General features: G+C 42.7%; 2 protein-coding genes across 2 annotated transcripts; both read left to right on the top strand.

Annotated features, from left to right (window-relative positions):
• Positions 1–366: 366 nt before the first annotated feature.
• rnf7 (ring finger protein 7) lies at positions 367–2,061 on the top strand. Its single transcript, XM_079166767.1, has 3 exons — positions 367–568; positions 694–741; positions 1,584–2,061. Exons 1-3 carry the CDS (start codon positions 403–405, stop codon positions 1,700–1,702), a joined length of 333 nt encoding a protein of 110 aa, XP_079022893.1. The 5' UTR covers positions 367–402; the 3' UTR covers positions 1,703–2,061.
• Positions 2,062–3,735: 1,674 nt separating this feature from the next.
• On the top strand, positions 3,736–7,280 carry LOC306701301 (rhodopsin kinase grk7a-like; the record flags this gene model as incomplete). Its single annotated transcript, XM_079166574.1, has 4 exons — positions 3,736–4,332; positions 4,835–5,272; positions 6,333–6,604; positions 6,950–7,280. 4 exons carry the CDS (start codon positions 3,736–3,738, stop codon positions 7,278–7,280), a joined length of 1,638 nt encoding a protein of 545 aa, XP_079022700.1.
• Between the last annotated feature and the right edge of the window lie 7,887 nt (positions 7,281–15,167).

Below are 15,167 nucleotides of genomic sequence, written 5' to 3'. Positions count from 1 at the left end.
TATTGACCAGAGTGATGAAAATGTGCTTTATATGGTGGTCGTATTGTTATTATTATTGTAATATTATTGTAACTTTCATGATGAAAAAAAGCAAAAGGAGCCCAAAAATGAAGCTATTGCTTCTGCTATTTGTAAATAGCTGTCTATTCCGTTTTTTATCTTCGTATGTTTGTATTTCATTCGTGTGTTCGTGAAGTGTAACGTTATATTTTAGGTTAAGATTAAAGACTTAAATTCCTTGAAAACAGCGCCATCTTTTGTCGCTATGGAGACTTGACGTTCACCGCACCGGCTAGCATTAGCACACACGTTAGCATTAGCCTATAACAGTTTCGTCCATTTTGTTTAGCCTAGCTAGCCTGGCTAGCGTCACATTAGCTGGCTGACGATACTGCAGCAGAGATGGATGACGGTGACGAGCCGGCGATAGTCCTCTCGCACAACACTTCTTCAGGCTCTAAGTCGGGCGGGGACAAGATGTTTTCCCTTAAGAAGTGGAACGCTGTGGCTATGTGGAGCTGGGACGTGGAGTGTGATACGTGTGCCATTTGTCGGGTACAAGTGATGGGTGAGTCCGAGGAACAGACGCTGCTAGTCTGCTAGCTTGACTTGGACACCGGCTAACGTACCTAACAGATGTTAACAGGAAGTCTCCGGCATACACCACTGTAACATATTTTTCTTTATTTGCAGACGCTTGTTTGCGGTGCCAGGCGGAAAACAAACAGGAGGACTGTGTTGGTAAGACAATGTCGGCAATGAAACACGTTATAGCAGTGCTAATTAATCACTTAGCGTTAGTTAGCAGGTTAATCCAACAAGCTAACGCTAACTACTTTAGTAGCTAGAGCTGTCAAACAAACCGATCTAGCCAGTTTATCAGAGTGGGAGGGTTTTTAAGTATTTGTGTTCGTTCCAAGTAAAGCCAAATGAGTGACATGACATTAGCGTGGAGATATGGCGTCATTGTATTTTTAGGAGAAAACACGGTTGTTAAAATGTGAGAGCAAATTGCCTGTTAACAGATTATTGAGCTAGCTACGTTTGATAATAGCAAACTGCTGAACACATAATAATAATAGAATCAATGTCAAAACTAAAGTAACGTCAGTGTGAAATAAAAACGGGTAACCTCAACCAATTAACCTCAGTAAATGACTATTTAGTGTGAATGACGCAACACTCTGTTGTTATGACAGGAGATTTAGAGATGCTGGATACTTGCATTGTAAACCACTGACTTTCTCAAGATGAATACGCATTTAGTGTTTAAGCTTCTTGAGAAACTATTACAACTAGTTTACCCGATTACAGATACACATTTTTAGTAGTCTCCTCTGAGTGAGCTCCCTCATTTGTCATAGTCTGAAAATCTACTGAAGCATGACATAGATGGCAAGGATGTTTAAGAAAAGAATGAGATATGTCTTAAAACATAATAAAATAAAGCACAGATTAACTTAAAGTAAAGTAGTATTATACACCATTAAAATAAACAAGGTTGTACTTTAATATTCTGTGTAACCTAAGCTGTTCCCTTTTTAATACTCTCCCTCTGTCCTCTATCTTCATCTTCTTTTCAGTTGTATGGGGCGAGTGCAACCACTCCTTCCATAACTGCTGCATGTCCCTTTGGGTGAAGCAGAACAATCGCTGCCCCCTCTGCCAGCAGGACTGGGTGGTTCAGAGAATCGGCAAATAAGCTCCAAAGTCCAGACGGCCTGAGTCTCAAACGACACCTGTGTGCACCCAAAAGTGGTGACAGACCTGACAATGATCACTGCAGCGTCCTGTGCGGAGGGCCACTGACACCGACAACTGTCGTCCTACATATGAATGCATGTTCCAGTAGTCCTGATGTCTAAGGAGGATGGTGGACTAAATTAAAGCAGACTTGTTGGTGACTGAATGGTTGATGTGTCTGGAGGTATCACGGAGAGAAGGATGAACCTCGTTACAGGTGTTTGGTCACATGTTAGCTTGACGTTATTGTCCGTGGTGGTGTTCAGCACAGCTTGAATATGTGACTGTCTTTAAAGAAAATAAAGAACTGTATATAGCTGTAAACATGTATTCTTTCATCCAGTTATTTGAAGAGACGCGGTATAGAATTCCTATAAACAATTGAAATTATGGATATTTGTATTAATGTAGTTCTACAACATATGTTGTAGTTTAGATCACATTGGTTTGGCTTTTTTGCAACTGACAAAAATGTGCCATCACCAACAATCAAAAACTGTCAAGTTCCAAAATTAGAATCTAGTAGCAACCAAAGTTTGTACTAATTCTCTCTTATTCTTTCATCAGTTTCTCATTAGAATTATAATTTCAACACAGCTACTTGTGTTTAGACAGCATTTATTATTCCAGAAGGTTGGTCAAAACACGCAATGTAAAAAGGGTTTCTGGGGAAAAAAATCATATTTTAATGTATTTAAATATGTTATCACTTCCAAAACACTAAGAAGGTTTATGGTAATACTTATCCACTTTTTGAACAAATGCCCATTTGAAATATGAACATCTATGGAGTTCACAGAGATTTAGTAATCAAACATGAATGTCCAGTAAAGGATCTAAAGTCCTTAAGTCACCTTAATGCCGTAAGTACCTTAGCAGTCTACTTGAACTACCTGGAAGGCGGACATGCTAACCACTATACCACTAGCTCTTGTTCTACATGTATGGTGAGGATGGCCTTGTTCCAGTTTCACGCTTAGTGATTCAACTCAAGTGTGATAAAATGTAACTAAGAACATTTACTCAAGTTGTACTTGCTGCTCAGTGATTAATCAGGAATAGATTCAAATAATACACATATAATAAGTAATACTTTGAATGGAGCCAAATAAAGTACTTTTGATTCATTTGAAGTACAGTTAGCTGCTAATACTTATGTGTATACGTTGTGTGTTTTGCTGATTTTCTGCACTCACATTTCTGCAGAACATCTCAGTTCATCTGCCAATTATATCAAAATCATTTGGTCTATAAAACCTAAAACAAAAGCAGGTCTATTGTAGTCAATTGCATTATTTGTGCAGGTGTTCATGCTATTTTGTCCACATTCTCTCTGCCAGCGATGCAGTTAAAGTGTCTAAAGATGAAAATGTACTTTTCAAAACTGCTCAAGTTACAAATATATACGAGTTGTTTTGCTGAGCAGCTGAAAACCTCAAATATGAGTGTTCAGCCTTCATTCTCCTGACAGCTATACTTCAAAAGTCTGTCAGGAAAATTGATATCTTAGGCTGCTTACTTAACCAATTAGGGCTCATTCATGCCTTCACTCTCTTTCCTATGATAAGCAACGAAGTGTGCGTACATATACTTCACATATTACACTCAAACAGCTTACTCAGTGCCTTATTTATCTCACTGCAATCAGCCACAACTTGTTAGGGCCAGGATCTGCCACCTCATCATGTCAAGCTGGTAGCCTATTACCGCACAGGCACTCTGCATCTCCTAAGAATAGATGAGCCCAAAGCCTCTTAAGTTCAAACCACATAAGTTGCTCTCCCTTAGTGCCGTCTACGTATAAGCATGCAAAGACACTTAGCAAACAACAAATCCCAGAAGACAGTGGTACTTTTAATGCTACAAGAGGCGTGGCACAAGAGGTGGAGGATGTTCAGGATGCAGGTGCTTGAGGGGCTCAGTTGTGCCTGGAACCTTCAGATGACTGAGCTAGTTGTAGTTGATCAGGCCCAGCTGCCTATATGACGCAACATGGGTGACCTGCAGGGACTGAACAACCTGGTGGCCAACACGGCCTACCTGAGGGCTCAGAGAGTACATCGTGACGAGCTGAGGAAACAGAGGCTCTCTCTGACGCTGCCTAAACCAAAGATGTCCTCCGCTCTCCAGGCAGCAGTGGGGAGGAAGTACGAGTCACTGTGTGAGCGACAGCTCATTGGGAGGAAGTTGTTCCAGCAGTTTCTCAGGGCCTTTAACCCGCAGTACAGGGTCGCCACTGAGTTCCTGGAGGAGCTGAGTGACTGGGGCCTTGCCGAAGACGAAGCCAGAGAGAAAGCCAAACAGAGCATCCTCGCAAAGTTCTGTCAACCTGAGTCCAGGAGTTTTCTCTCATACCTTACAGGAGAGGCAGCTGAAGGATGCAAGAGTTTGTCAGACAAAAACTTTGACGTGATGTTGGGCCAGATAAGAGAAGCCACAAGAGACTTCCTGATGGGGAAACCTTTCTCGGAGTATCTGAATAGCCCCTTTTTTTATAGGTTCTTGCAGTGGAAGGAGTATGAGAAGCAGAAGATCAGTGACAGATACTTTTATGAGTTTAGGACTTTGGGAAAAGGTGGCTTCGGCGAGGTAGGTGACAGAAATCCCAGCATCTGAATAAAAGTGTACATTTCAGATTGCTTCATGGACTTACAACTAATATGTTTGAGTTAAAGTGAGACTTTCGTAAGTTTTGACAGAAGAAATTACATTATTTTTCTTACAAATGAAAAGCTGAATTCATGTGCAATTAAAAGCACCCTAACTCAATTGAATACACTGAGAGGTTTTTGTGGTACAGCCTCGCTTGGTCTGGTGTAACCTGTAGCTTTTGGAAGCTAATGTTAGCCCACTGTATTTCCTCTACTTGTGGCACTATTACTATTGCATTATGTTTTAACATTTATCATCATCCAGTAGTTGTTACACACAGCGGCCGCTGTCCAGTAAAAGTGATATGGTCTTGCTTTAAAGTCCCAGCAAGGAGTTTCAGAAATCTATTTCAGGATGACACAGTAACAACAGACACGTTCAGTACATGCACTGAATAACACTGTTGTAAAAACTAAAGTAATGTTCCTCTGTCTTGCAGGTGTGTGCGGTGCAGGTGAAACACACAGGCCAGATGTACGCCTGCAAGAAGCTGGATAAGCGCTGCTTGAAGAATAAAGGTGGCGAGAGGATGGCCCTTCTGGAGAAACAGATCCTGGAGAAGGTCAACAGCCTCTTCATCGTAAACCTGGCTTACGCTTACGACAACAATACACACCTGTGCCTGATCATGGACCTCATGAATGGTGGAGACCTCAGCTTCCACATCTACGAGCTCGGGCAGCGGGGTATCCGTATGGAGCGCGTTGTTTACTACATGGCCCAGATAGCCACTGGGATGCTCCACCTGCACTCTATGGACATTGTGTACCGGGATATGAAGCCCGAGAACGTGCTGCTGGATGCTAGAGGACAGTGTCGGCTGTCAGACCTGGGATTGGCTGTGGAGCTGCCAAAGGGCAAAACGATCTGCCAGAAGGTTAGTGTGTTGACCCGTCCCTAGATTAACCACAGTGCTCGCTGTCAGACGTTTGCACTGCAATGCACTTTGCAAAGTCACTCCGTGGTTTGTGTTACGCCAAAAAGGCTCACACAGACAAAAATAGTCAATAGTTGCTCTCATTTTAATGCCACTGCACGGTATATTTGTACACCCACCACTACAAGCAGCTTACCAGGAATAGATATGATGAGTCTGAGTGCTGCTTCGACTGACAGCATAAGAAAGCGTGACCCTCTGTGACTTAAATTAATCTTTTTAAAAGGCGCTTGACCTCATCCCTAGTTGGACGCTGTTAGCTTTAGCTGGTTGATCTTTGCTCTACTAATACCAGATATGGCCTCCACGTGTCTGACCGAGGAGATGAGTCAGGATGTTCACAGCAGGCTCTCCACTCACTAGAGACGGGAGGAAGACTGAACGATAATGTCTCCGTCATTTGTCAGCTGACCACCCCCGACGGAGGCCAGTTAACGCAGCCTTATTTGCTGTCACAGTGTGTTGTTGTTTCACGTCGCATTCTTGTGTCTTTGTATTCATTTTATTATTTTATTTAGTTTTCAAGAAAGTTTGCTGCAGTTAAATTAAATACCCTTTATCTCAATATCTCATAATAACACAACAGAATATCAACAGCTCAAATCACCATTAATAGCAAAAGAGGCTTGGCATACAACATTTAAGATGGTTTACCCCCAACACAAACATTGAAACTTCATATGCTAATGGTATAATGATTTGCATTATTTTGGTATTTGAAGAAATAGATCCTCCCTTGCTGACGCTCCAATTCCCTTATGCAAAAAACAATATATACATACATAGCCCCCATCCCCCCAATAACTGTTGTGCAGTCCCGATCAAGTAAAACAGAGCACAATAAATATACCAGGTGGTTCAGCCTTGTCCCTGGTCCCCAGAATCTAACCAGACCTGAATACCTTTACAGAAATTGCAATTATTGTTGGAGTTAAACCCCAGAAATATGGAGGGTGCTTCTGATAAAATCCCCCCCTCACGCCCCTCTGTGTGTTGTCAGGCTGGCACTACTGGCTACATGGCCCCTGAGATTCTGAGGCAGGAGAACTACTGCACGTCTGTGGACTGGTGGGCTCTGGGCTGCAGCATCTATGAGATGGTGGCCGCCCGTTTGCCTTTCAAAGACTTCAGAGAAAAGGTGCAGAATGAGGAGGTGACTCGTCGCACTCTGGAGGACGAGTGCAAGTTTGAACACAAACACTTTGACGCTCCCACCCAAGACATCATCCGCCGCTTTCTAAAGAAGAAGCCGGCGTATCGCCTTGGGTGCCGGTGAGTAAAAAGTTTGATTTTCCCAGGCACAAATTGGTCAGATTAGATTGATGCAGACCTCATGGAAGAAAGAAAATTCAAGAAAATGTAGAACTTCTTTTTCACCCCTGAAAAGATACTGTCATCCTTTATGATGCAGTCCTTAAAGAAACAGGCCCAGGGGTACAATGTTATGTTCAAAGGAGCAGTGTGTACATTTAAGGGGGATTTACTGCCAGAAATGGAATATAATATTCATAAATATGAAGACTTTTACTGCCCAATCATTTAACCTGCCTCCTGCTGTCAAAACCTAATTTTCTATCACAGTCCAATCATTAAATGTCTTTTGTGTCTTTCTTACAGTAGAGGCGATGACCCACGAAACCACGCGTTTTTCAAGAGCATCAATTTCCGTCGTCTGGAGGCCGGCCTGGTGGAGCCCCCCTGGGTGCCAAAATCCAACGTGGTGTACGCCAACGACACGGACAAGTTCGGGGACATCTCCGAGGTCGAGAATGTTAAGTTTGAGGCCAAGGATGAGAAATTCTACAAGCAGTTCAGCACAGGCGCAGTCTCCACCCGCTGGCAGAAGGAGATGATCGACAGCGGAGTGTTTGACGAACTGAACCAGCCCAATCTGAACGGCCACGGCTGTGAGACGGCGTGGGAATCCAGGACGTGCATTGTTTTGTAAGCAAGTAATCTGCTCATCAATATGTGCAACTGGGCAAAACAATAACACACAAATGTCCTTTAATTTAATTCCTTTCACACTACCAAAGTGCCTGGTATTATACCAAATGGAGCAACTCAGGTACCTCTTTAATTAAACATTTTTCTTGCCTTTATCTGAATTCATTTTCTTCCTCAAAACATCTGCCTCAGTGTTGTGCCCGGGTGGAAACACACACTGACATTGCAACTGCTGCTTTATAGTTTGCTCTCTATTCCTGGTGAGGCAGCAGATCCCAGTACACGCATAGTTTCCATTACATCACTCAGACATTTTTGGCAGGCAAGTGTTTACATGTGTTTGTAAACAAGCTGCATAATGGTTGTGTGTCACTAAATAGCAGCAGGATTATTCTCGAGTATTTACAGGAATGTGCCACATTTCTTAGACAGACATAAATCCCATGGATGCCTTTCGCTCTCGTGAGTGGACAGTGAAACGCGACCTCAGTGAAGTCTCTCAGTAGCAGACGTTCACCACTAAGTGCCGCCAGACTCCCATGAAGTGCGTTGGAACTCCCGCAGCACTCTTCATCGTCCCCACTATCCTGGCTCTGCTGCTCAGGTATTTACAAGCACTGGATGACTCGTTCAGCTTTAACAAGGGAATGAAGGAGACACATTGTCATAGTTTCTCCACACAAACAACATTGAGTTTGTGGCTTTAACAAGGCAAAACAAACCCCCTTTATTACCCCCCAAAATGTGTTTACAAGCCATACACAACCTAAGAAAGTGATGTTTACTACTTAAAGCATAGCAACAAAAAACATCTATTTAGCTTTTATGGATTCTTAGTTCCTGCCTCCAACTGCACGACAAAAGCTTCTGGTTGCAGGAGTTCCGTGTCTTTTTGTTGCTGGTAAATATATGTTGTTTAATTTGAGTTTTTCGGGTATTTTTTACATTATTTTATATTGAGCATAGAGATGAAATGAGAGACTAGCATGTGACAAAGCTCTCTGGCGAGACTCATGATCTCGGGCATCTTAGAACCTTTGGGTGACCAGGATGCCCCGGGAGTCTTATTTCTGACTCAAATCATAATTTTTTTATCTCGGTTTTACTTTGTTCAACTCTTAACTGAGCATGTAAAATGTAAAGCATGTCTTTTTATTTTAATCACACAAAGAGCTGCATTGTCAGTACATAACAGTGCCAATAACCTTTTGCAATATCTAAATGTGAAATGTAATCTTATAATGATGATTTAACATGTTCTTATATTTTATGTGACCTGTTTGTCTTGTAATGATTTCATATGTAGCTTTGTGATACTTTCTTGCCTCATGCATGAGTTTCTTACAGTAATGTTTTGTGCTCTTGTTTCATTAAACGATCAAGCCGATGACAACAAGTTAAATAAAGCAATTCCTTATGCATTGCTGCTGAAATGATTACTGGTAACAAATTCGTCTCCACCGCGATGACATTCAAAGTTATTTCCAAACAGCCAGGGTCAGTCTGAAAGTGGAAGGTGGTTGTCTCTTTATAGTAACCACAGAACATTCATAATCCCAACATGACATCACCCTCAATATTTGATTCACATCTGTCACTCCAAAACCTGCAGACACATTTCACATAATGAGGGACAGATAAACATGTGATGTGCTAATTCCTGTGAGGGGTTGACCTTACAGGGCTGAGAAGTGGCTCTGTTCACGCTCAACTGTCATGAGATTAGAGGGTGGTTCAGATGGAAATCCAAGACGCAACCTGATCATCGTCGGCTGCGAAGGCAGAGTGGGGAGTCCACTGTGGACGACGTGACGACAAGACAAACTCTGCAGAAGGTCTCCAGGAACATGTTTTTACCAGGTGCCTATAAGCGTCTGCCAGGGTTTAGTTCCCCACGGGTCGACGCTGTAACTCCTGCCCTCCAACACACACTGCATGAGCCACTCTACAACATACGCACACGCACACGCACACACACACACACACACACACACACACAGACACTGCCCTTATCATTTGCACATTTGCACTCATGCATGCAGATGCACACACATGCATGCACATTTCTGCATCTGTGTTAATGCTGATCATGCAGGCAAAGATGTACACACACATCTAAATAAACACTCTCACTTACAGTACACACGCTGACACACACACACACACACACACACACACAATCTTATTACCTCTGTAGAAGCAGGCATGGGGTTTTAGAGATCAAAGCGGGACAGGGTGTAATTTGGTATCTGCGTTTGTTACATGCCCATGCTCTGGATTCACATCAAAGGCATGTGCCACACTTCAGCTCAGCCCTGGCATCCTCAGGACGGTATCACACCAGCAATATTGCTGCTTTTTCCCTTCTTTGGCTGTGAGTGTGTGTCTGTATTTGTGGGTACACATGTGTGATTATGTGTTAGTAGTACACATCAAAATGGATTTGTGTCTATATATGCATTTTGTGTGCACAAGGGTGTGTGTGTGTGTGTGTATGTGTGAGCATTTAGGATAGGTGAGAAAGTGATTAAACAGTCGAAACAAAGAGGTCATTGTCTGCTGAGGGAAAGCGAGAGCCGACCATGTGCAGGAAAGACGGTTGTTGCTCGCTGTCTCGTGCTCACTGCTGGTGTGATTTTTGGGTTTAAAATCTGTTTTTCAACGGTTGAAATCTTTTCCCCTTCGTGCCATTTTTGTGACAAAAATGTTGACAAATTAGAATCAGAGTGTTGTATACTGAGCTCTACCTAGGTGACCCCGCTGCCGCTTAGGAAGTATTTAGTTTTTTGGTTAACGCTCAATTTTCTATGCTTCGTTGCTGGAATTCTTAACATTTCCACAAATAAGTGAATTCCTGCAGGGCAATCCAACAGAAACAGAGAGTGTGTGTGTGTGTGTGTGTGTTTATGCATGATGTTCTTCCCCACTGAGGCCCAATGGGCAGTTTCCATGGCGCCCAGACCTCAGACCCCTTCCACTGCCAGGGGCTGGACAACGTCATGGATAGAGCCTGATCACACACACACACACACACACACATGTGTAAACAGTCCCACACTCTTAGCCCTCGTCCTATCACTGCACCATGTTTGGTCCGTTTACTGCAGCATTCGTCCGTCTATGTCATTTAATCTCATGTTCAGACTTCAACATTTATTTTTCTTTCAACAATAAAAAAGAATGCTGCCAGTGTGGCCAAATAATGAATAGTTCCCTGTATAAACCCACGTTTTGGGATTTTTTTAGAAAAGAGTATCAATGTCTTGAACCACAACTGCACGGCATGAAAATTAAGAAAACATCAGGTTTGCACAGAATTCCTGACACAAGTTCATTTGTTCTTGAAGCAGAGGAAACGATCGATCCACATTAACAGAATGTTTTAGGATTCAGAAATTTGATGAAAATGACTTCTTTGCATGGAGATTTTCCACATCATCCTGAAAAAAATGACTAAAGTTGATGAGAAAAATTACGTTTTTGCCAAATAAATGATAATTCACTTGCGAGGCTGGATAACCAACCAAGCAAAGCAGGTAATTACCGAGAGGGCCCAGGTTTACTTCATATCAGTTGGTTGTACGTCTCTTAACTAATTGCAGTTTTCCTGAGGCCACCAGGTACACCATGTATATCAACTAAGAAGGTTCCTCCTCGTCTTATGGCCCGAGTAATTTAGAGAGTAGATGTGTCAATATCTAGTGAATTATTTCACTTTATGTTGTGCTCACATGGTGCATATCCCTAAATAGTGTTTTATCAAATTGGAAACCAAAAAACTCAGACCAGGTAATATTAGTGCATTTGTACATTACTTTAAGCGTTTAAACTGTTTCGTCTACTCTGCTCCCTTGTTTAGGGGTTAAGGCTTATTTAATATGTTGAGACATTGTTTTGATCAAGTTAATAATTTCTATTTTATTTTATCTTTTTCCAAATTAATTGAACCCCTCAACAACTTTTCCACATGCCTCCTGGCAACTGCTGTACATGCGCGTTTGGACTGCACCAAACTTTTTAAACTGCTACTCTACTTCTTAACTTTCAGTTTACCCATTTCCACGATCAGTACTCTGTCACATCTCTCCGGTCACCTGTCGCTAGGAATAAAGTTCTCTCCCACAAGTAGAAAATCCCATGGAAACGGCTTAACGTTCAAAAAGTTACACCATCCTGAAACCCGAGTTAGCCAGAGTGCAAAGCTTTCTGATGTTCCTCGCCCCTCCACTGCAGGGTGATTGAGGATCAGCACATCAAACGAAGGGAGAGGGTTATAATGATATAGAATACTGTATGAGGGGAAACACTTTACAACCCCTGACGCTGAACTGAGAAGGAAAAAAACAGTTGTGGTGCATGTGTTAATGTACTTTAATTACAGTACACCCTTTTGCCTCAAGGGTCACTGACCGAGCGGGTTTTGGCCTCTGTGTTTGTCTCTGTCTGTGTGTGTGTGTGTGTGTGTGTGTGTGTGTGTGTGTGTGTGTGTGTGTGTGTGTGTGTGTGAGTGAATCAGAGAAGTGCTCAGAAGGTTTAAAATCAATCGATTCCACAGTGTCACACAAAAACAGAAACATAAGCTGTGAGGTGGTATTAGTTTCTAAGTGTGCATCCAGTTTGATGTAATTAGCTGGTACGTATTGCATTCTTTGTCAGCGGTGTAATATGACTGACAGTTGGCGTGGCAGGCCGTCTGGACGGAATCCAAGACCATCTCTGCTGTTAGTGTGTGTGTGTTTCCAGACTCTGTAACCTGCCTCTTCTAGTCTCACTGCTGTTTCAAACTCTCAATATCTGTGTGTGTGTGTGTGTGTGTGTGTGTGTGTGTGTGTGTGTGTGTGTGTGTGTGTGTGTGTGTGTTATCACACCACCCCTTGACATCTGGGGTGTGTCATTACACTGCTGCTAACGGATAAAATACTGTAGAAAAAAATCGGCTAAGCTGTTTCTGTAATAAAGAAAAGTGCAGGATGTGTGTGAAGTTGGGTCCGTGAAAAGAGACAAATACTCCTCATACTATGACCAAACTCTGTGGTATTTCCTCACAGGTACTCCACATACCGTGACTCATTTGGCCCCTGCTCACTAGCAGGAAGAGGAGGAAGAGGTATATTCAGATTCCTGGCAAAAAAAAAGTGTAGACTCCTAAAAAAAAAAAGCCACCTTATAACTTTTTTAATTAATTATATACAGGATGAGAGTCTATAGCCGAGGTCTGGAGAGTGTCCACTTTGGTGACAGCAGCCTGGCCTCGGCACTGTTTTCAGATGATGTCATGTTTATGGTTTCATAAGCGGTTGAAATTTGCCCCAGGGGAGAGAGAAGCGGCTGCCCCAAGTGAAAGAGTTAAGGTACGGTATCTGACATTTTGTTACGTTTACGTAACAGATTGAAGATTAGGTGATTTTGGTAGAACTCACAGTGCCACGGGTGAAGGGTTACCAAGTGGCACGTGTTCTAGTGCTGGTTTGCAGAGACAAAGGGTGGCAAGCCAGGTTTTTCCCTTTAGGTATGAAAAAAAGTGTAAAGAAGGTGCATTTAGCCAAACTCAATAGACCCTTCTCATGGAAGAAATGGCCCTCATACTGACAAAAAAGAGGCTCTTCAGATACAAAAAAAAACAATCAACAGTTGAGTGTATTTCATGTAAAGAAATAACTAAAAAGTGTTTGCTGTAATCAAACAAGATGTGGTAGCTGGTTACAAGCATAATGGATAAATGAAGGAATGGATAAGGATAATGTAATTTCAGGTTCATATGACAAATGATATGTTGTTGTAGTCCAACGAAATACTGGTCAAAACTGCTGCTGAGCATTTTTTATCCAATAAGCCTGAAACTCTGTGTTTGTGAGAAAAAAAGATTGATAATGTTGGTTACCAAATGGAAAAAAACACTGCCTGGAAGCTACACGAGGTACTACATTTTGTTGTGACAGGCAGTACTACTTCAGGCTGTTTCTTGTTGCAGGCCATCTCTTGGCATTGATTACCCAACTGAGCTCAAGTAACGGCATCCATAACGTGTCTGTTGAGAATGCTTTCAATGGTAACACGCCTCAAATCTAAAAACTCCACACTGTAACCATATCTCTCTTATTTTTTTTCTTTGCTGAATGGTTTTATACTCACAAGTAAGATGGACTAATATCTTGTGATGATCACGAGGATGTGGTCAGCGGGATCCCACACACAAATGCCTGCGCGCGCACACATGTGCCAGCATAAATACATGCACACACCGCCCCCAGATGTTTCTTGACATGGTCTGCTGTGACGCCAGTACATTTGTTTATCCCTGCATGCATAGTTAACTCTCCATGCCCTGCACCACAGAGCGCTGCACATTTCCACTGACACTTTTTTTCCACTCACCTCTGAACCACCACAGAAACACAAAGAAATATATATTCGTGCAACTAAAATGGTAGCGATCACTGCTTTTTTCTCGTATACGTTGGCGGACATAGGATGAGACTGAAATCACAAATACCAATGCTTTGCCAAAAGATGCTTGTCACACATCTACTCTTTGGCATGAAACCCCACCAGCAAACACATATTTCCAGGAGCAGACATGCCACTGCAGGTGTCCCCAAAGTGCAAATGAGCACTCAGTAAAGCTGTTGCAAAAGGTTTTTTTTACAATATACTTACGCAGCTTTGTTAAAGTTTTATCAGCACTAATAAAACCCTTGGAGTTGTATATTTATGTCCCAAAACCCTATGTGATAAGAATGATAACTTGTCGTGCTCTAACAGGTGCAACAGAGCCAACAGGAGACTGGGCGGAGCTGTCAATCAACCCCACAAAGTGCTGTAATCAGGGAACATGAGTGAAAACACCTGGGTGGACTGTAGGTGTGTAAGGGCTTTAACCAATCGTAGGTTTGCTATCAGACTTCAAAGTTCCCTCTAGGGTTCCCTCCAGAAGAGAAAACGCATTGCAGTGCCCTACATGCCGACATGCCCGACATGCTAGAAAACTTTCCGGCCGTTGGTGCCAAAATGCAGCTGGTGCCCTTTCTTTCTTTTCTTTTTCTTCACCCCTGCCCCTCAAGACAAAACTGATGGTGTGAGCTACACAAATAAAAAGGTTCTGATAAACCCAATTTTCCCACCATAGTCATCTCCAGATCTACTCTAGTTCCTACTCTGGCGTCACGGTATGGTAAATTAACAAGGGGCTTTAATGGAGGGACTTAAAAGACTTCTGTATCTCTTCAGACATTTATTTTGCTATTAAAATCACAACTACTCTTCTCGTGTTTCTTTCTTAATCTCGTCCTTGCTCTTATAGGTGAGAGATCTGCAAACAGCTGCTCTGGGTCACATGCTGTGTCGCATTGTTAGCACATAAAAAGCCCACGCACTCACATCAAAGTCTGCCTCGTCTTTTTTGATGTCGACGCAACGTCCCCTGTTTTTGCTTTGAACACAAACTGTATACCGTTATTAATTTCTCGGAAGATGTGTACACACGGAATACACATGCAGATGGTAACACACAACACACATACACACTTATACACACACACACACACTTAAACACACACACACACACATACAGCCAAGGCACTGGCATGTCTGAAAAGAGCCCTTTGATTGTGCGGCCCTCACTCCTCATTTGCCGTTTGAGTTGGCATTGGAAGAGTTCTCCTGAGGTGCCCTGGCCCCATGCACACACACATACACACACCCACATACACACACATACACACACACACACACACACACACACACACACACACACACACAGAGCCCTGAAAGCTTCGTGGAGCCTGCAGGGAGTCAAACTGCTCTCACCTGTTGTCTCTGGCAGCCTAAGAGGGGACGATTAGCGCCCAGCACTGACAATATGCTCTTTGTTCCCCTCTTTCTCTCACTC

Source organism: Pholis gunnellus (assembly GCF_910591455.1).
Source record: "Pholis gunnellus genome assembly, chromosome: 9".
NCBI classification, from domain to species: domain Eukaryota; kingdom Metazoa; phylum Chordata; class Actinopteri; order Perciformes; family Pholidae; genus Pholis; species Pholis gunnellus.
This window is presented reverse-complemented; position numbering and strand designations above follow the sequence as displayed.

Excerpts from the sequence above, each read along its gene's own strand:
- rnf7 (XM_079166767.1), top strand. The coding sequence starts at position 403 with ATGGATGACGGTGACGAGCCGGCGATAGTCCTCTCGCACAACACTTCT. Across the intron at positions 569-693 it reads TTGTCGGGTACAAGTGATGG|ACGCTTGTTTGCGGTGCCAG; the intron begins GTGAGTCCGAGG and ends CTTTATTTGCAG. Across the intron at positions 742-1,583 it reads CAAACAGGAGGACTGTGTTG|TTGTATGGGGCGAGTGCAAC; the intron begins GTAAGACAATGT and ends TCTTCTTTTCAG.